Source organism: Cebus imitator, unplaced genomic scaffold (genome assembly GCF_001604975.1).
Source record: "Cebus imitator isolate Cc_AM_T3 unplaced genomic scaffold, Cebus_imitator-1.0 Scaffold234, whole genome shotgun sequence".
In the NCBI taxonomy this organism is placed as follows: Eukaryota; Metazoa; Chordata; class Mammalia; order Primates; family Cebidae; genus Cebus; species Cebus imitator.
Genome location: NW_016107549.1, coordinates 1,761,501 through 1,781,365, shown reverse-complemented (window position 1 = coordinate 1,781,365; position 19,865 = coordinate 1,761,501). Strand labels below are relative to the sequence as shown.

The window sequence follows — 19,865 nt, the reverse complement described above, 5'->3', positions numbered from 1 at the left end:
GAGGCTGTATTCAAAGCAGCTGGGTTTGTGTCTGGGACTATGATATGTGTTTCTGCATGCATCTCTGTGACACTGTGGGATTACAGGTGACTGTGGAGTGACCCAGCCTCACTGAGCAGTGTGTGTGTGTGTGTGTGTGTGTGTGTGTGTGTGTGTGTGTGTGTCTGGGACTGGGAAAAAGACCATCCCTGCCTCCTCCCCCAACCTCTGGGTTCCAGATCCCTAGGACCTGCCAGTGAGTGACTAAGAGGGGAACAGGGAGGGGCAAGGGAGGACGAAGCGGATATCTTCCCCCAGTGCCAGGTAACAAACTTGTGGAACTTCAAACAAAAGTTCTGAAGCTGCAACCCAGCCGAGGGAGGAGGACCAGGAAGGGGTGGCACGCCCACTCCCCAGCCCCACCCAACACCGAAGCCACCCGCCCATTCCATCGCTGTCCCCGTGTGTCGCTGTACCGGCCACCTTCAACACAGGTGAGATGAGCCCAGGCTTGGGGCAATAGGGGGCCCTGAGGGAATAGGGAACCTGCGGGCAGGAATGCATCCGGAGTCCTCTGGGGCCCAGGAGTAGAGGGCTTGGAAGGCTGGAGAGAGGAAAGGTCAAGGTGGATCTGGGAGGAAAAGGGAGTCGGGGGAGCCAGGGGCATGGAAGGTGGACAAGCTGGGGCAGGGGGGTAGGGGACCCGGAGGCATAGGGACTGGGCTTCAGAGGGAGTGCAGGGAGTGGAATGGGTCAAGACTGGGAGCTGGAGAAGCAGAGAAAGGGGAACCAGAAATAGGGGCTGAGGGAGAGAATTTGGGGGAGGTAGAGCCTTGAGAACCTAGAAACTCAGGCGCTGGGGACTCTCGGACTGGGGGATGCTATAGGTGGCGTCTAGGTGAAGGGGATTGGTCAGGGGGTGACTCGGAAGCTGACTGCAGGGACTCAAGGGTCTTGGTGGTAGGGGATGGCAGGTACAGAGCCTGGCACCAGGAGTCCAAGGAAGGGGACAGCCTGAGACTCGGGTAAGGGAGGGGCACTGGGGGCTGGGCTGGGACTGGGTACAGCTGGGAGAAGGCAACTCAGGCAAGGTTCAGGACTGAGGGGACGGCCGGCCGGAACATGGGTGGGGTCGCTGTGCTCAGTTATGCCCGCACCTCTCCACCCCGACCCGCAGCCACCACCCAGGCCACCCAGTCTCCCTTGGCCGCACCTGCCAGGTGCCACGATGACCGTCACCTACACAGCCCGAGTGGCGAATGCCCGCTTCGGGGGCTTCTCCCAGCTGCTGCTGCTGTGGCGTGGGAGCATCTATAAACTCCTGTGGCGAGAGCTGCTCTGCTTCCTTGGGTTCTACATGGCGCTGAGTGCCGCCTACCGGTGAGGCTGCCCCGGGGTGCTCGTGTTCGAGGGGAGGGGGGCAGCTATTATATATCTAACACATAATATATATATATATATATATATATATATATATATAAAATACATATTTTTTGTTCTTTTAGCCTTCTCTGCACTATATATATAATATATAATAAAAATATATAATATAATATGTATATATATATATTTTTTTTTTGAGACGGAGTTTCGCTCTTGTTACCCAGGCTGGAGTGCAATGGCGCGATCTCGGCTCACCGCAACCTCCGCCTCCTGGGTTCAGGCAATTCTCCTGCCTCAGCCTCCTGAGTAGCTGGGATTACAGGCACGCGCCACCATGCCCAGCTAATTTTTTGTATTTTTAGTAGAGACGGGGTTTCACCATATTGACCAGGATGGTCTCGATCTCTTGACCTCGTGATCCACCCGCCTCGGCCTCCCAAAGTGCTGGGATTACAGGCTTGAGCCACCGCGCCCGGCCTTGTATATATTTTTTTGAGATGGAGTCTCGCACTGCCACCTGGGCTGGAGTGCCATGGCAGGATCTCGGCTCACTGCAACCTCCACCTCCTGGGTTCAAGTGATTCTCCTGCCTCAGCCTCCGAAGTAGCTGAGATTACAGGCTGCCTGCAACCACACCCAGCTAATTTTTTGTATTTTTAGTGGAGACAGGGTTTCACCATGTTGGTCAGGCTGGTCTCTAACTCCTGACCTCGTGATTCTTGCTCCTCAGCCTCCTAAAGTGCTGAGATTACAGGCCTGAGCCACTGTACCCAGTATACATTTTTAATTGAGATGAAGTCTCACTCTGTCACTAAGGCTGGAATGCAGTGGCACAATCTTGGCTCACTGCAACCTCGGCCTCCTGGTTCAAGTGATTCTCCTGCCTCAGCCTCCTCCGGAGTAGCTGGGATTACAGGTGCCAGCCACCGTGTCTGGCTAATTTTTTGTATTTTTAGCAGAGACGGAGTTTCACTATGTTGGGCAGGCTGGCCTTGAACTTCTGATGTCAAGTGATCCTCCTACCTCGGCTTCCCAAAGTGCTGGGATTACAGGCATTAGCCACTGTGCCTGGCTGGGAGCAGCTAGTATAAGAGGAGGCCAGGGAGAGGGGTACAGCAAGAGAGATCTGAAGCTGGGAACAGAGTCGCCCCTGTGACCTGTGACCCCTCTTCTTTACCCTGCAGCTTTGTGCTCAAGGAAGGGCAGAAGCGCTACTTTGAGAAGCTTGTCATTTACTGCGACCAGTATGCCAGCCTCATTCCTGTTTCCTTCGTGCTTGGTGCGGTCCAGCCCCCAAGTCCCCCGTTCCTATGTCCCTGAGAAACCCATTTCCATTCATGCCTTTTGAGGAGCCCCCATTTCTGCCCCTCTGAGACTCTCCCCTCAAATCCTACCCCACCACACCCCCCTAGTTTTGGATCCACACTACGAAGATGCCAGATGTGGCCCCGAACATCTGAGACCTGGGGTGTCACCTAAGTCACAGTGCCCCCTGAGGTACCTCCAGGAGAGCTCCGTCTCACCCACAGGCTTATTTCTGGTCACCCTGGGGATTCTCACCAGTGTCTGTTGTGTTACTAGGGGGGACAACCCCCTAATCCTCCAGGGACCCCATAGGACTCCATCCTCTCAATTCCAGCCTGGGGGCATTTCTCTAAGTCCTGGTCCCCCAGTGACCACATGTGACCCCAGCCTGCCCAAAGCTCCCTGATGTAGACCCTGTCCCCAACCCCTTCAGAAGTTCCTGACTTAGGGGCTGGGTGTGGCTATTGTGACAAGCCTGACCAGGTGTCCCTGATGTACACCCCCACAAACCAGGCCCCCCTCTCCTTGTTTTAGGTTCCTACACCCTCACAGCAAGCAACAGTCTGTCCACATGCCCCTAACATGGGTTCTGTGTCTCTATCCCATACTGGGATCCCAATGCCACATCCGACTCCCAAGTAGCCAGTGACCCAAAAGGGTTGCTTTGGCCTTTCTGATCTCAGGGCTGAACCCCCAAGTTCCCAGCCCAAGCTGATCAGGTTGGCGAGCCTACTCAGGTTTCCCTGATGCAGCCCCTATGTTGCCCCTTCTCCCACAATCTGGGTGCCCAAACTCCTGGCCCTGGTGTCCCCACTGAGCCCCCATTCCGCGCTCCCCTGCAGGTTTTTACGTGACGCTGGTGGTGCACCGCTGGTGGAACCAGTACCTATGCATGCCACTGCCCGACGCGCTCATGTGCGTGGTGGCGGGCACCGTGCACGGACGCGACGAGCGCGGCCGCCTCTACCGGCGCACACTCATGCGCTATGCAGGACTCTCGGCAGTGCTCATCCTGCGCTCTGTCAGCACCGCGGTGTTCAAGCGCTTCCCCACCATAGACCACGTGGTGGAGGCGGGTGAGTCCCTGGCCAGAGGCAACGAGGGGATCTGGCAAGGACCGGGTGGAGGGTGGCGAGGGGCGAGCTATCCCTGACCTCGTTCCTCCAGGGTTTATGACCCGCGAGGAGCGCAAGAAGTTCGAAAACCTGAACTCGTCCTACAACAAGTACTGGGTGCCGTGCGTCTGGTTCTCCAACCTGGCGGCGCAGGCGCGGCGCGAGGGCCGCATCCGTGACAACAGCGCCCTTAAGCTGCTGCTCGAGGTGGGCCCACTAGGAGGTCATTCATGTAGAATACCAGGGAAATTGTACCCCTGGAGCTGTATCAACGGCGGCCCGCTGCGCACCCCTACGAGGCCGACTTCAAGCACCTTTACCAGGTGCACACTTACCTCCATGGGGCAGATTCCAACGCCCTCATGGGCAGCCCCTGGATGCATGGTCCCTTACCCCAGGTGCACATCCACCACAAAATACCCTCCCTAGAACCCCCAAAGCACACTCCCAGTTCCCACCAGGTGACGACCCACCTCCATCCCAGGCACCCACACTCAATATCCCTGTGTGAGCTCACCATTCAGGCCACCTCATGACCTGTATCTACCCTCAGGAGCTGAATGTGTTTCGGGGCAAATGTGGAATGCTCTTTCACTACGACTGGATTAGCGTACCCCTCGTCTACACCCAGGTAACCCCGTCACGCCTCCGTTGATATTCGATGTCAGTGGCCCTGATGCATGATTTCAAGGGGACTGAGAGCTAGCTATGGCCCCTGTCATAATGATGCCCAATCCTAGCCTTGGCCTTCAATGACCGCCCTGAGCCCTGCCCCGCACTGCCCAGGTGGTGACCATCGCACTGTACAGCTACTTCCTGGCTTGCCTCATTGGTCGCCAGTTCCTGGACCCAGCTCAGGGTTACAAAGACCATGACCTAGACCTGTGTGTGCCCATCTTCACCCTACTGCAGTTTTTCTTCTACGCCGGTTGGCTCAAGGTAAGTGGGTGCTCCAGACTGGAATTTCATGGGTGGGGCGGGCACGGGGTTCCCAGGTTTCCACCTAACTCCTCCCTCTCCACTCAGGTAGCTGAACAGCTCATCAACCCCTTTGGAGAGGATGACGATGACTTTGAGACCAACTTTCTGATCGATCGAAACTTCCAGGTGAGACTCAGGCTCCAGGTGAGATCATTCCAGAGTGCTCAACAGGATCCTGGTCCCAGGCCTACCAAGACTTGCCAGGTCTCGTCCTGGACCACTCTTCCCTCTGTGGTCCCCACCCACCCAGAGGGGTTCACCCCGTGGTCCCGGTGCACTGCCCTACCCCCACTGTACCTTGCGTGTTTGCACTCGTAGGTGTCCATGCTGGCAGTGGACGAGATGTATGACGACCTGGCTGTGCTGGAGAAGGACTTGTACTGGGACGCTGCCGAGGCTCGCGCTCCCTACACGGCGGCTACGGTCTTCCAGCTGCGGCAGCCCTCCTTCCAGGGCTCCACCTTCGACATCACGTGAGCTAGTGGGTGAGGTGGGCAGGGCTGCCTGGGGCAGGGCTTAAGGCTCTGCAGGACGCATCTGATTGAAAAGATTAAGGGGGCCTGGTGTGGTGGCTCACACCTGTAATCCAAGCACTTTGGAGGCCAAAGCGGGTGGATCACCTGAGGTCGGGAGTTCAAGACCAGCCTGACCAACATGGAGAAACCCCCGTCTCTACTAGAAACACAAAATTAGCCAGGTGTGGTGGCGCATGCCTGTAATTCCAGATACTCTGGAGGTGGAGGCAGGAGACTCAATTGAACTCAGGAGGCAGAGGCTGCAATGAGCCGAGATCCTGCCATTGCACTTCAGCCTGGGCAACAAGAGCGAAACTCCGTCTAAAAAAAAAAAAAAAAATTAAGGGGACTCAACTCTAGAAATGGGGATAAGAGCAAAATTCTCAGAACTGTGATAAGAGCAGAGGCTAAGGTAGGAGTCAGGGTACAGGGTCAAGGTCTGAGACCGGGCCACTGAGTGGGGACAGAGCTAAGGGCTGAGGTTATCGAGGATCAGACGAGTCAGACATGATACCAAAGGAGATGAGGGCTGAGGCCAGGAGCAGTTGCTCAATGCCTGTAATCCCAGTACTTTGGGAGGCTAAGGTGGGAGGATTGAGCGAGCCCAGGAGTTCAGACCAGCTTGGGCAACATAATGAGACCCCCGTCTCTACTAAAAATAAAAAATTATCCAAGCGTGGTGGTGTGCACCTGTAGTCCCAGCTATTCAGGAGGCTGAGGTAGGAGGATCACTTGAGCCCAGGAGTATGAGGCTGCAGTGAGTCATAATGACATAACTGAACTCCAGCCCAGGCAACAGAGCAAGAGCCTGTCCCTAAAAAAATTAAAATGAAGGCCAGGCGCTGTGGCTCTGGCCTGTAATCCCGGATGTGGGGGTGACCAAGGCGAGTGTATCACTTGAGGTCAGGAATTCGAGACCAGCCTGATCAACATGGTGAAACCCCATCTCTAATAAAAATACAAAATTAGCTGGGCTTGGTGGCGCATGCCTTTAATCCCAGCTACTCAGGAGGCTGAGGCAGGAGAATCACGTAAACCTGGGAGGCAGAGGTTGCAGTGAGCTAAGATCACGCCATTGCACTCCATCCTGGTCAACAAGAGTAAAACTCCATTTCAAAAAATAAAAATCAGCTGGGGGCAGTGGCTTACTCCTGTAATCCTCAACACTTTGGGAGTCCGAGGCGAGCAGACTTTTTTTTTTTTTTTTTTTTTGAAACGGAGTCTCGCTCTGTCGCCCAGGCTGGAGTGCAATGGAGTGGTCTCGGCTCACTGCAACCTCTGCCTCTCGGGTTCAAGCGATTCTCCTGCCCCAGCCTCCTAAGTAGCTGGAATTACAGGTGCCCACCACCTTACCGGCTAATTTCTGTATTTTTAGTAGAGACAAGGTTTCACCATGTTGGTCAGGCTGATCTCGAACTCCTGACCTCGTGATCCGCCCACCCAGGCCTCCCAAAGTGCTGGGATTACAGGTGTGAGCCACCGTGCTCGGCCTGAGATCTAAGTTTAAGTGGAAACATGGGGTGAGGCGAGGCTCTGGGTTTAGGAGCTAAGGTCTTTGGGGATAAGTGGGACAAAGGGGCGGTGGAGTCAGGGAAATCTGAAAGCCTGGGACCCCGCTCTGTCAACAAAAGGCGAGACCGCAGCGCTGGCTCACCCCACTGTCCGTCCCGCAGGCTGGCCAAAGAAGACATGCAGTTCCAGAGGCTGGAAGGCTTGGATGGGCCGGTTGGCGAGGCGCCCGGCGACTTCCTGCAGCGCCTCCTGCCGGCGGGCGCGGGCATGGGCGGGGGAGGCCCGCTGGGCCGGCGCCTGTCCTTTCTACTACGCAAGAACAGCTGCGTGTCGGAGGCGTCTACCGGGGCCAGCTGCTCATGCGCGGTTGTCCCCGAAGGCGCAGCCCCGGAGTGCAGCTGCAGGGACCCGCCGCTCGACCCCGGCCTGCCAGAGCCCGAGCCCCCGCCCCCTGCGGGTCCTGAACCGCTTGGCCTCATCCCTGGGCCTGCCGAGCCCTTTACCACCGTGACCGTGCCCGGGCCCCGGGGTCCGGCACCACCCTGGCTGCCCAGCCCTATCGGCGAGGAGGAGGAGAATCTGGCCTGAAATCTAAGAGCCCAGCCCCCTAAGGACAGCGAACCAGGTCCCTGCAGGGCACACAGGCAGGAGTCCAGGTCTGGATAAGCCTCGTGTACCTTCGTCAAGTCCACCTGCACTTTTGACCAGCTCTCGCAGCCCGCTGGGGTTTGGCACTGTGCTGGGGCGGGGGTTCTTCCAGACTCTTGGACCAGCCCACCCTGACCACCAGCCCTCCTTCCCAACCCCCACTGCTTGAGAGGTCTCCATCATTGTCCTGCCTGAATTCTTTCCTTCAAGTGGCGATGTGAGTGACTACCTCATGGAGCTTTCGTGAGGATGAAATGAAAATGACATTAAAGCATTTGGTATACAGTAGATGCTCAATAAATTGCTAGTGGTTTTTACTCAAATGTTGTTAGTCTGATTTCTCCTGGCAGGCATTATGCTAAGTAAGATTTGGGAGTTCTTGCAGGTTTCTTCTTTCTTCTTCTTTCTCCTCCTTTTCCTCTCCTCCTCCTCCACCACAACCACCAAGCCGAGCTTATTCCAGGCTTGTTTTTTTCTTTGAGACAAAGTCTCACTTTGCCACCCAGGCTGAAGTGCAGTGGTACGATCTTGGCTCACTGAAACCTCCACCTCCAGGTTCAAGTGATTCTCATGCCTCAGCCTCCCGAGTAACTGGGATAACAGGTGCACACCACCACGCCTGGCTAACTTTTGGTATTTTTTTTTTAAAGGTGGGGTTTCACCATGATGGCCAAACCGGTCTTGAACTCCGGACCTCAGGTGATCCACCCACCTCGGCCTCCCAAAGTGCTAGGATTACAGGCGTGAGCCACAGCACCCGGCCAACTTTTTGTATTTTTAGTAGAGATGGGGTTTCACCTCTTCCAGCTTTTATAATGGTGCCCTGCTTACTTCTTCCCAAGCTCTGCTCTCTGAAAATACCCACATCAGTGCCCTGGCATTACTTATTAATGAGCCAGCCACTGTCCCAGGATCATGGCTTCTTCTTGTCCCAAGCCTCTACATTCTCAGGCCTTCAGGGCTTTAGGTCTTACTAATTTAATTATATGAACTGATGACTCCTGAATATAAAAGTCCAGCTAAGGAAGTGAGCTGTGATCTCACCACTGCACTCCAGCCTGAGCAACACAGCAAGACCCTGTCTAAAAAAAAAAAAAAAAAAAAAAAAGGCCCTGCCGTGGTGGGGCTAATGCTTGTAATCCCAGCTGGGAGGCAGAGATAGGTGGATCATTTGAGACAGGCCTGGCCAACATAGTGAAACCCCATCTCTACTAAAATTTAAAAAAAGTAGCTGGGTGTGGTGGCACATGCCTGTAATCCCAGATACTCGGAAGGTCGAGGCAGGAGAATTGCTTGAATCCGGGAGGCGAGGGTTGCAGTGAGGTGAGATTGTGTCACTACACTCCAGCCTGGGCAACAGAGTGAGACCCCATCTAAAGAAGAAAAGAAAGTCTGGGTGCGGTGGCTTATGCCTGTAGTCCCAGCACTTTGTGAGGCTGAGGTGGGTGGATCACGAGGTCAGAAGATTGAGACCATACTCAGAAGGCTGAGGCAGGAGAATTGCTTGAATCTGCGAGGCAGAGGTTGCAATGAGCCAAGATTTCGCCACTGCACTCCAGCCTGGAGATAGAGCAAGACTCCATCTCAAAAAAAAAAAAAAAAAAAAATCTCAAAAAGAAAGAAAAGGAAAAGAAGGAAGAAATCCAGCCAGGATCCTTTCTCTAACTGTAGACCCAGAAAGCCAACTGCCTCTTAGATGTCTCCTTGCAGAAATCTCGCAAGCACTTCAAACCTAACACACTTGAAATCCAGCTCCTAATCAACTCCCCAGTCTGCCCAACCCTGTGTGTTAGCTGTGTCCTTCCAGATGATGAGGTCAAAAGTAGTTATGTGGATTTCTCTTCCTGTCACAGGCTATCACATCAACCCAGTGGCCACACCAACCCAGCAGCAAATCCCATCAGCTTTGCCTTAATTATTTTTTTTTATTTTTGAGATGGAGTTTCGCTCTTGTCACCCAGGCTGGAGTGCAACGGTGCAATCAGCCCACTGCAACCCTTGCCTCCCAGATTCAAGTGATTCTCCTGCCTCAGCCTCCCAAGTAGGTGGGATTACAGGTGCCTGCCAATACACCCAGTAAATTTTTATTTTTAGTACAGATGGGGTTTCATCATGTTGGCCAAAGTGCTGGGATTACAGGTGTGAGCCACCACACCCTGCCAGCCTTACCATTAAATCGTATCTAGAATCCAACCATTTCTCGCTCCAGGGCTCTCAACCTGGCCAGAACCTTCACTATCACTCACCCACCCACATGGACTACCAACCTGGTCTTCCAGCTCTGGCCCCGGCCTCCTAAGCCTGTTTCTCTCAGAGTGGCCACCAGAGGGCGCCTACGAACACCCGAGTCAGGTCACATCCCTCCTTGCTTGGAATCTTCCATGGCTCCCACTACACTTAGGATAAAAGTTAAAAGTACAGGCTGGGAGTGGTGGCTCACACCTGTAATCCCAGCACTTTGGGAGGCCGAGGCGGGTGGATACTTGAGGTCAGGAGTTCGAGACTAGCCTGACCAATATGGTGAAACCCAGTTTTTTTTCTTTTTTCTTTTTTTTTTAAAGACAGGGTTTCGCCATGTTGGTCAGGCTGATCTCAAACTCCCGACCTCAGGTGATCTGCCTGCCTTGGCCTCCAAAGTGCTTGGATTACAGGCGTGAGCCACCACGCCCAGTGAAACCCAGTCTTAAAAAAAAAAAAAAAAAAAAAAAAAGTTAAAGTACTCCCTGCAGCTCACAAATCCCTGAATAATCTCCCCACCCTCATCTGCTTTCTCATTCACTCCACTCCACTATGGCCCCTTACTGTTCCTCTAGCACATCAAGCAAGCTCTCAACTCACGGCTTTTGCACAAACTGTTCTGCCTGGATCTTCCCCAGATACCTACATGGCCTCTCCCTCAGGTCTCTCCTTCACTGATGTCACTTCTTTGATGAGGCCTCCTTTTCTGGCTTTTTTTTTTGGAGATGGAGTCTCGCTCTGGTGCCCAGGCTGGAGTGCAGTGGGACAATCACAGCTCTTTGCAGCCTCCACCTCCCAGGTTCAAGCAATCCTCCCACCTGAGGCTCCTGAGTAGCTATAACCACAGTTCACCACCATGCCTAGCTAATATTTTGTTTTTGTTTTTAGTAGAGATGGGGTTTCTTCATGTTGGTCAGGCTGGTCTCAAACTCCCAACCTCAGGTGATCCACCCACCTCGGCCTCCCAAAGTCCTGGGATTACAGGCGTGAGCCACCCCACCACCCCTAATTTTTAAAATTTTTGTACAGACGAGGTCTCAGTATGTTGCCCAGGCTGGTCTGGAACTCCTGTGGTCAAGAGATACTTCCACCTCAGATTCCCAAAGTGCTGGGATTACAGGTTTTAGCCATGGTGCCCAGCCTCTGGCCGTTTATTATAAATTGACAACTCTCAAGTCTACCACTTCTAACCCCATCACTTATTGCAGCTTTATTTTCCTCTGTGATATTTCTTCTCATATCAAGCTTTTGTTTTATCTACTTTAATGTCGGCCTGTCTACCCTCAGCTTCATGAAGGCAGACATTTTCGTCTAAAACAGGAGTGCAGTTGCTTGATCTCTACTCACTGCAGCCTCCACCTTTCTGGCTCAAGCCATTCTCCTACCTTACCCTTCCTTTTTTGAGACAAAGTCTTGCTCTGTTGCCCAGGCTGGAGTGCAGTGGAGCAGTCTCAGCTCATTGCAACCTCTGCCTCCCGGGTTCAAGCAATTCTCCTGCCTCAGTCTCCCAAGTAGCTGGGATTACAGGCATTTGCCACCATGCTTGGCTAAATATTTTTGTATTTTTAGTAGACATGGGGTTTCACCACATTGACCAGGCTGCTCTCAAACTCCTGACCTTGTGATCCGCCTGCCTCAGCCTCCCAAAGTGCTGGGATTACAGGTATGAGCCACCATGCCCAGCCAAATCAAGCTTTTCTTAAAAGCAATGGGCTAATCCCCTGGCCCACTTTCCCTTACCATGGTGCCCAGAGCACAGCCAAAGATTGAAAGTCTTTATTTTTCTCAAATATAAAATCAGACTCTCCCTAGGCAGCACATGAACTCCAGAGAGAGAATCAACGATAAGAATCACATTGCTAAAATGAACAGTCCTATATCTACCTCCCGCCCTCCCTCCCCACCAATCTGGGAGAGCGAAGGGTGGAGGTCATGACCTCAAGGCTCTCAAGCCGCTGGCTGAAGCCCAATGCTGGGCGCCACGTGAGTTGGAGGAAGCCAGGGTGGATGGAGCCCTGGCTGGCTGGATCATGAGGTCTGTCAGTGCTTGTCGGTGGGGCGAAGGCTCAAAGATGCCAGGCGTCCCAGGGGTCCACGGCGAGCATTGGTTGCCAGCCGCTGCTGTGCTAGGAATGACTGGGCATGGGCAGGTGCCCGCTCTTCCCCGGCTCGCTGCTGCAAGGCCATGCCCTTCAGGAGGAGGTGCAGTTGGGATCAGGTGAGCCCACAGGACCCCTAAAATACTCTACCCATGAGATCTTAGAGCCCAGACCTCATACTCACCATGTTACACCAGGCACTGATGAGCAGCTTTTCTTCTTGCTCCCGCTGACTTCGGCTTTTCTCAAAGTCCATCTGTCAAGGAGGCAAGTTTCAGGGACCTGGATATGCTGGAGGCAGCATAAAGGGACGAGGACACCCACCTCCAGGTGCCGGATGCGGACATCCCGTTCTCGGAGCTTTGTCTTCAGGGTGTGAAGGTCTGGGGGTGCCCCGGCAGCTGGCCGCTGCTTCGGTTCCAGGGTCTGCATAACCTACAGGTTGGGGAAGTTACAGCCAGGTGACTTTGGCCTTGAAACCCCCTGGGACACATGGGTGTGTATATTCATTCATTCTTTTTTTGAGACAGAGTCCCACTCTGTCAATCAGGCTGGAGTGCAGTGGCACAATCTCAGGTCACTGCAACTTCCGGGTTCAAGCGATTCTCCTGCCTCAGTCTTCTGCATAGCTGGGATTACAGGTGCCTGCCACTATGCTTGACTAATTTTTGTATTTTAAGTAGAGATGAGGTTTCACCATGTTAGTCAGGCTGGTCTCGAACTCCTGACCTTGTGATCCACCACACCTGGCCTCATTCATTCTTTCATTCATTATAGAGACAGAGTCCCCTTATGTCACCCAGGATGGTCCTGAACTCCTGGCATCAAGCAATCCTCCTGCCTCAGCCTCCCAAAGTCTTGAGATTACAGGCATGAGCCATTGTGCCCAGCTGTGCAGTACTTTATTTTGTTTATTTTTATTTTTGAGATGGAGTCTGGCTCTGTTCCCAGGCTGGAGTGAAGTGACGCAATCTCAGCTCACTGCAACATTTGCCTACCGGATTCAAGCTATTCTCCTGCCTCAGCCTCCTAAGTAGCTGGGATTATAGGCACGTGCCACCACACTGGCTAGTTTTTCTATTTTTAGTAGAGACAGGTTTTTCTATGTTGGCCAGGCTAGTCTCGAACTCCTGACCTCAAGTGATCACCCACCTTAGCCTCCCAAAGTGCTGGGATTACAGGCATGAGCTACTGTGCCTAGCTGTGCAGTATTTTTGTTTGTTTCTTTGTTTGTTTGAGACAGTCTTCCCCTGTCACCAGGCTGGAGTGCAATGACATAGTCTCGGCTCACTGCAACCTCCACCTCCCAGGTTCAAATGACTGTCCTGCCTCAGCCTCCCAAGTAGCTGGGATTACAGGTGCCCACCACCATGCCCAGCTAGTTTTTGTTTTTGTTTTTAGACGGAGTCTTACTCTGTCACCTCGGCTGGAGTGCAGTGTCGCGATCTCAACTCACTGCGACCTCCACCTCCCAGGTTCAAATGACTGTCCTGCCTCAGCCTCCCAAGTAGCTGGGATTACAGGTGCCCACCACCATGCCCAGCTAGTTTTTGTTTTTGTTTTTAGACGGAGTCTTACTCTGTCACCTCGGCTGGAGTGCAGTGTCGCGATCTCAACTCACTGCGACCTCCACCTCCCAGGTTCAAGTAATTCTCTGCCTCAGTTTCCTGAGTAGCTGGGATTACAAGCAACCTGCCACCATGCTCGGCTAATTTTTGTATTTTAGTAGAGATGGGGTTTCACCATGGCCAGGATGGTCTCGATCTCCTGACCTCATGATCCACCCGCCTCAGCCTCACAAAGTGCTGGGATTACAGGCGTGAGCCACTGCGCCTGGCCTAATTTTTGTATTTTTGGTAGAGACTGGGTTTCATCATGTTGGCCAGGGTGGTCTCAAAGTCCTGACCTCATCCTCGGCCTCCCAAAGAGCTGGGATTACAGGCGTGTGCCATGGCGCCTGGCCGGCTGTGCAGTATTTTAATGTGACAATCAGTGGCAGTGGGGTCTATCACATGGTGGGGTATGACAGGTGGGAGTTGGGGGCACAGACGTCCAAGCAGAAGTTTTGACTCAATGGGAAGCACAAAAGACTGGGAGCCAGGGCAGGCAACTTGTGGGAACACCCAGTGTCCTCACCATGTGGGCCTTGTCCACGTAGCGACGGTATCGCTCCTCCATGGCCCGCAAGTCCGCGTCCTTCTTCTGCAGGCTATGCTGCAGCTCCTCGATCCGCCGGGCTGCTGGCAGAAGACGTGTCCCGTCAGCTCCACACTGTTGGGCTCTGGGCTCTCCCCACCCTCTGGTTGCCAGGTCCCACTTACTGCTGCTGTCAGTGGGCGGCTCCAGCTCCTCAATGTACTCCCGCTTCCTCTGCAGCTCCAGATCTGCCTCATGAAGCTTCTGCCTGTGGACCGGGGTTGGGTAACAGTGGGTTGACCTCCGAGCTGGCTTCTCTTTCATTCCAGTGGTAGCCACAGCCCTCCCCATCAGCCAGAAATGCCCCTACATGGCCACAGAGACCTAACTGCCTGTCTCCCATGCCTGGGGGCTGTGTGCCCTGGTCCCACCATCTCCTCAGCCATCAGAGCCACAACCTTCCCTGCACCTTTAGCAGGTGTCCCTGAAACAGCCCTCTGCTGCCCACTTCTTCCCATCACATAGCTCCCAAGTTGGTCCAGCCACCATCATCTCTTGCTAGCCTCTTCTACCCTCAACCCCTCCATCCAGCAGCCAGAGACCTTTCTAGAACACAAATCTCTTCAATAGCAGACAGGTAAAAGAAAAAAAAGAAGGCAGCTGGGCACCATGGTTCACACCTGTAATCACAGCACTTTGGGAAACCGAGGCAGGCAGATCACGAGGTCAAGAGATCGAGACCATCCTGGCCAACATGGTGAAACCCCGTCTCTACTAAAAATATAAAAAATCAGCCAGGTGTGGTGGCACACGCCTAAGAAACTCCCCACTAATGTCGAATCCATGCCCCCACCAGGAATGCCCTCTTTCTGCAACTTACAGATGCTCCTCCAGCTTCCTTTTCAGCAAGATGGACTGGGGGAGAGAAGAGGCAAGGTGAATGGGGGGTCCAGAGAGGCCCTAACTCCTCTTTCCAGGGTGAGGGTAGGGGGTGCCACTCTGGGCCCATGATACTTACGATGGCCTGTATGGGGCATCGGGCAGCATGGGAGAGAGAGGAGGGTTACTTCGGGGCACGAGGGAGGGCCAGGCGGGGAGGTGGTGGGGGATACTCACGTCTTCAGTCTTGCCCCCCTGCTCCTGCAGGGATTTCTGCAGGTCCTCCACCTGGGCCCGCAGCTCGGATAGCTGCTGCTGGTTCAGCCTGCGAGGGTCGGGGGCCGCTTAGTGCCTGTACCCGCTTTCAGCCCCCTCTGTCCCCGCACTTCGCAGGATCCCCAAGCTCTCACCGGTGCTGCGTCTCCAACCCGTGGCGTGCGCGGTTGGCCTCCTCCAGGTGGCGCTGCAGCTCCTCCTGCCGCTCCCGGTCGGCCGCCTCCTGCCGGCACAGCCGCTTGTTCTCCAGCTGAAGCCGCAGGAGCGTCTCCCTGCAGACCCGAGAGGAGAGAGCAGCGCCAGGGACAAGTCACTCCGCAGGCCCACTGGGGCTCGGGGCGGGCGGAGCTGGGGCGGGACAGAGCCCTGGGGAAGAGCCCAGCCAGACCATGGGGTAGGACCACCGCGGACCTACAAGGGGCTAAGGCTCCCCAGCCAGGGTTGAAGTGGGCGGAGCTCTAAGCTGGGGCAGGGGGTGGAGCTAGGCAAGGGCGGAGCTACAAGAGCAGATTCGCACAGCTTGGATTCGGCTGTGGGAAAGCGGGAAGCAGGAATGGGAAGAACTAGGATGGGAGAGTTTTATGGGTTTGTTTGTTTTTGGGTTTTTTTGGGGGGAGGGGGACGGAGTCTCCCTCTGTCACCCAGGCTGGAGTGCAGTGGCACGATCTCGACTCACTGCAACCTCCGCCTCTCAGGTTCAAGTGATTCTCCTGCCTCAGCCTCCTGACTAGCTGGGATTACAGGCATGCGCCACCATGCCCAGCTCATTTTTGTATTTTTAGTAGAGACGGGTTTCGCCATTTTGGCCAGGCTGGTTTCGACCTCAGGTGATCCACCCCCCTTAGCCTCCCAAAGTGCTGGGATTACAGCCGTGAGCCACCGCGCCTGGCTGTTTTGGGGTTTTTCAAATCATTTTTATTTCGTACAGAGGGCTACTATGTTGCCCAGGATGCTCTTGAAATCCTGGGCTCAAGTGATCCTCCCGCTTTGGCCTTCCAAAGTGCTAGGATTTAGAATCGTGATCCACCGTGCCTGGCCTGGGGTGGGAGAGTTAATCCAGGCAGGGCAGAGGGGATTGAAACTCAGAGGCAGGCCGGGTTTGGGAGGCCGAGGCGGGCGGATCACGAGGTCAAGAGATCGAGCCCATCCTGGCCAAGGTGGTGAAACCCCGTCTCTACTAAAAATACAAAAATTAGCTGGGCGTGGTGGCGTGTGCCTGTAGTCCCAGCTACTCGGGAGGCTGAGGCAGGAGAATTGCTTGAACCTGGGAGGCGGAGGTTGCAGTGAGTGGAGATCGCGCCACTGCACTCCAGCCTGGCGACAGAGTCTGTCTCAAAAAAAGACTCTGTCTCAAAAAAAAAAAAAAAGAAAGAAAAAGAAACTCACTGACAGGGCTGGACCCTGAGAGATGCGATCAAAGTCAGCGGGGTTAGGGCATAGGATTTTTGCGCAGGAAGTGGAAACAGGTGTTCGATGTAATTTGTGTACTAAGGATAGACCCTGGAGAGGCAAAGTCGTCTGGTAGGGCGAGGGCCCTGGGTAGGTAAAAGCCAAATTAGGAGTAAGTGGGCCTAGGAGCCCAGCTAGGACCTGGAGCTGAGACCAAGAAACGTGGGCTAGTGGAAGGTGGGAGGGCGGGGGCGGGGCTGAGGGCAGGCCTGGGTGGGGCCAGAGTTTTGAGTGACCCCAGGGTACCTGAGCTCTGCAGGAAGGATCTCCGCGGCTAAGTTATCCACGGCTGGGGAGGTGGCATCCATTGAGGGGTCTGAAGAAAGCGAGAAAAGTCTTCAGGTCTCTTCGCATCCCCTGTCCCCACCCCTAGGGTCTTCTTTCCAACGATCATCTTTTGGGGCTCAAGTTCAGCCAAAAGCCTGACTTGACACAAGCCCCATCCAAGGCTTGATAGAGAACAGTGATGGTTGGCCCGGGTTTTTCGCCTTTGCTCCTCCCTGAGCCCATGAGCCTCTCTCTTCAATTTGACCGTGTCACCTCTTTCTGGTCACCTCCAGCCTGGCCTAGCTCTGTCCCCAGCCTAGACATGCCCTGAGACACAACCTGTTCTGCCCAAACAGTACCCCAGGACAGGCAAGGCCTGGGGATGGGGCTTCATCTCACCCGCCTGGGTCAACCCCCGCGGCTGCAGCTGGGCGCAGCGCAGCTCTTCATTGGCCTCCCGTAAGGAGTCCCTCTCCGCCAACAGCCGCTGCAGGGATAGGGAACAAGACACCACACGGGCCAGGCTCAATCTTCTGGGAAATGGGCTACCCCAGGATTGGCAGGGTGGGGTTGGGCAGTGGGACCCCAGCCTCACCTCTTTCTCCTTTGTCACCGACTCATACTTTTCCTCCAGGTTACGGCATTCAAATAGCCATTTCTCAGCCTTCATGGCTTCCTCCTGCCGCTGGCCCTGCAGTTCCTGCACCTGAACACGGAAAGGGGAGGAATGAGGACTGCAGAGATGGAAGGAAGGGCAGGGGCTGAGTACGGATGGTGTCTGATCCAGGATGGTTTGACTTATAATCTTTTGACTTTACTATGGTGCTTTCAACTGTGTATGTTTTTTTTTTTTTTTTTTTGAGACGGAGTTTCGCTCTTGTTACCCAGGCTGGAGTGCAATGGCGCGATCTCGGCTCACCGCAACCTCCGCCTCCTGGGTTCAGGCAATTCTCCTGCCTCAGCCTCCTGAGTAGCTGGGATTACAGGCACGCGCCACCATGCCCAGCTAATTTTTTGTAGTTTTAATAGAGACGGGGTTTCACCGTATTGACCAGGATGGTCTCGATCTCTTGACCTCGTGATCCACCCGCCTCGGCCTCCCAAAGTGCTGGGATTACAGGCTTGAGCCACCACGCCCGGCCTAACTGTGTATGTTTTTTGCTTGTTTTTTTGTAGAGACAGGGTCTCGTTCTGTTGCCCTGACTGATCTCAAACTCCTGGCCTCAAGTGATCCTCCCACTTCAACCTCCCAAAGCACTGAGATTACAGGTGTGAGCCACTGCACACAGCCAGTTGTGAATGTTAATGGTAAGAACCCATACAAACATTCTGTTTTTCAATTTCAATGAATTACAGTCTTCAGTAAACTGCATATAATTGATTCCTTATTATAAAACAGGTTTTGTGGTAGATGATTTTGCCAAAGTAGGCTAAGACAAGTTTTCTGAGCATGTTTAAGGTAGGCTAGGCTAAGCTGTGATGTTCAGTTGGCAAGGTATATTCAATGGATTTTCTTTTTTTATTTTTTAAAAAAGATGGGGTCTTGCTATGTTGACCAGGCTTATTCTCGAACTCCTAGCCTCAAGTTATCTCCCATCTCAGCCTCCCAAAGTGCTGGGATTATAGGCATGAGTCCCCCCACCCAATCCTCTTTTTTTCTTTTTGAGACAGAGTCTCACCGTCTCACCCAGGCTGGAGTGCAGTGGTGCGGTCATGGCTTACTGCAACTTCCACCTCCCAGGTTCAAGCTATTCTCGTGCCTCAGCTTCCCGAGTAGATTATAGGCGCCCGCCACTATGCCAGGCTAATTTTTGTATTTTTTGTAGAGGCGGGGTTTCGCTATGTTTGTCAGGATGGTCTCAAACTCCTGGCCTCAAGTGATGTGGGGTTACAGAAGGAGTAATGGAGTGCCTGCCTTGGCGAGCCACCACACCTGGACTTTCTATCTGAAGCAGGGTCTCAGCCTGTCACCCAGGCTGGAATGCAGTGATACATCCACAGGTCACTACAACCTCGAAATCCTGGGCTCAAGTGATCCTCCTGCCTCAGCCTCCCGAAGCGCTGGAATACCAGGCCTGGCCTTTCAATGCATTTTAGGATATTTTCAGTTTATGACGAGTTTTTGTTACATGGGTAACCCGAAGTAAATCGAATAGCATGGTGAAGGAGCGGGACCAGAAGTACTGGCCTCAAAGAATTTAGGGGAGAGGTACTTAAGGGAAAGCTTACAAACCCATACAGAAGAGCAGCCTGGGTGGAGGGATGAGGCCTGGAGGGCGCGGCCTATGTACAAGTGAGGGATGGGCTCAGGGAGCGCGGAGGGCGGGCCAATGGGAAGGGACTCGCTGCTAGGGGGCGGGGACCCGGCCCTAATCCCGCCCCCACCGCACCTGCCGCCGCTGAGCCTCCAGCTGCGCGCGTAGGGAGCCGGCCCGACGCAGCTCCTCCTCCAGCTGCCGCGTGCGCTCGGCGTGGCCGGCGTTGCGTTCCTCCAGCTGCCGCACCTGCCGCCGCAGCTCCCTCAGCTCGCCCAGGCGGCGCCGGCAACTGGTCAGCGTGGCCTCCAGCTGCCCAGCACGCTCCGAGGACTGCCTGGGGGATGGGGAGGGGAGGGGATCGGGCTGGGAGCTTAGATAAAGGGTCAGCTGGGAGGGGCCCTTGGCGCAGAAGAGGGTGTTCAGTCCGAGGTGTTTGGGTTCAAGGTGAAGGGGTCATGAAAGTCGAGTGTCAGGGGTCAACCCAGGAACTGGTGCTGTTGGGAGTCGTTACAGCAATGGTTAGCCCAGGGGTAAAATCAGGGATCCTCTAGGGTGGAATTGTGGGCATACACAGGGTTGTGGGATCATAGGGGTAGTGATGAGGGGCCTGGAGAGGTCTGAGCATCTGCCAAGGACACTTTGGGGTCATTGGGGGAGCTGTAGGACAAGAGCACTATGGGGTCCTTAGAAGTGCAATGGGGTGGCTGGGCGCGGTGGCTCACGCCTGTAATCCTAGCACTTTGGGAGGCTGAGGTGGGTGGATCACCTGAGGTCAGGAGTTCAAGACCAGCCTGGCCATAATGGTGAAACCCCATCTTTAAAAAA

At 54.3% G+C, this 19,865-nt stretch overlaps 2 protein-coding genes across 10 annotated transcripts in view; one reads left to right on the top strand and one right to left on the bottom strand.

The window, feature by feature from the left end:
* The first annotated feature begins 220 nt into the window (after positions 1–220).
* BEST2 (bestrophin 2) lies at positions 221–7,761 on the top strand. 3 transcript variants are annotated; one of them, XM_037727583.1, is made up of 10 exons: positions 221–473; positions 1,200–1,359; positions 2,547–2,641; positions 3,510–3,743; positions 3,835–3,989; positions 4,336–4,413; positions 4,569–4,721; positions 4,809–4,889; positions 5,082–5,236; positions 6,952–7,761. In XM_037727583.1, exons 2-10 carry the CDS (start codon positions 1,208–1,210, stop codon positions 7,376–7,378), a joined length of 1,530 nt encoding a protein of 509 aa, XP_037583511.1. In that variant the 5' UTR covers positions 221–473; positions 1,200–1,207; the 3' UTR covers positions 7,379–7,761. The 3 variants fall into 3 exon arrangements, with proteins under 3 accessions (XP_037583511.1, XP_037583510.1, XP_017353291.1); XM_037727582.1 differs by having other exon boundaries at positions 1,157–1,359; XM_017497802.2 differs by lacking the exon at positions 221–473 and having other exon boundaries at positions 788–1,359.
* Positions 7,762–11,436: 3,675 nt separating this feature from the next.
* HOOK2 (hook microtubule tethering protein 2) overlaps positions 11,437–19,865 on the bottom strand; it is a 17,447-nt gene continuing 9,018 nt past the window's right edge. For 4 of the 7 annotated variants that reach the window (XM_037727579.1, XM_017497795.1, XM_017497800.2 and 1 more), the window contains 13 exons: positions 19,173–19,374; positions 17,378–17,488; positions 17,182–17,269; positions 16,762–16,831; positions 15,201–15,338; positions 15,028–15,115; positions 14,930–14,935; positions 14,792–14,826; positions 14,097–14,179; positions 13,912–14,015; positions 12,100–12,210; positions 11,960–12,031; positions 11,437–11,866 (listed from right to left, as the gene is read on the bottom strand). In XM_037727579.1, coding sequence (XP_037583507.1) covers positions 11,717–11,866; positions 11,960–12,031; positions 12,100–12,210; positions 13,912–14,015; positions 14,097–14,179; positions 14,792–14,826; positions 14,930–14,935; positions 15,028–15,115; positions 15,201–15,338; positions 16,762–16,831; positions 17,182–17,269; positions 17,378–17,488; positions 19,173–19,374 — 1,258 coding nt within the window. In that variant the 3' untranslated portion in view covers positions 11,437–11,716. The remainder of the gene's footprint in view (positions 11,867–11,959; positions 12,032–12,099; positions 12,211–13,911; positions 14,016–14,096; positions 14,180–14,791; positions 14,827–14,929; positions 14,936–15,027; positions 15,116–15,200; positions 15,339–16,761; positions 16,832–17,181; positions 17,270–17,377; positions 17,489–19,172; positions 19,375–19,865) is intronic. The other 3 variants (XM_037727581.1, XM_017497797.1, XM_037727580.1) reach the window with 2 other exon arrangements.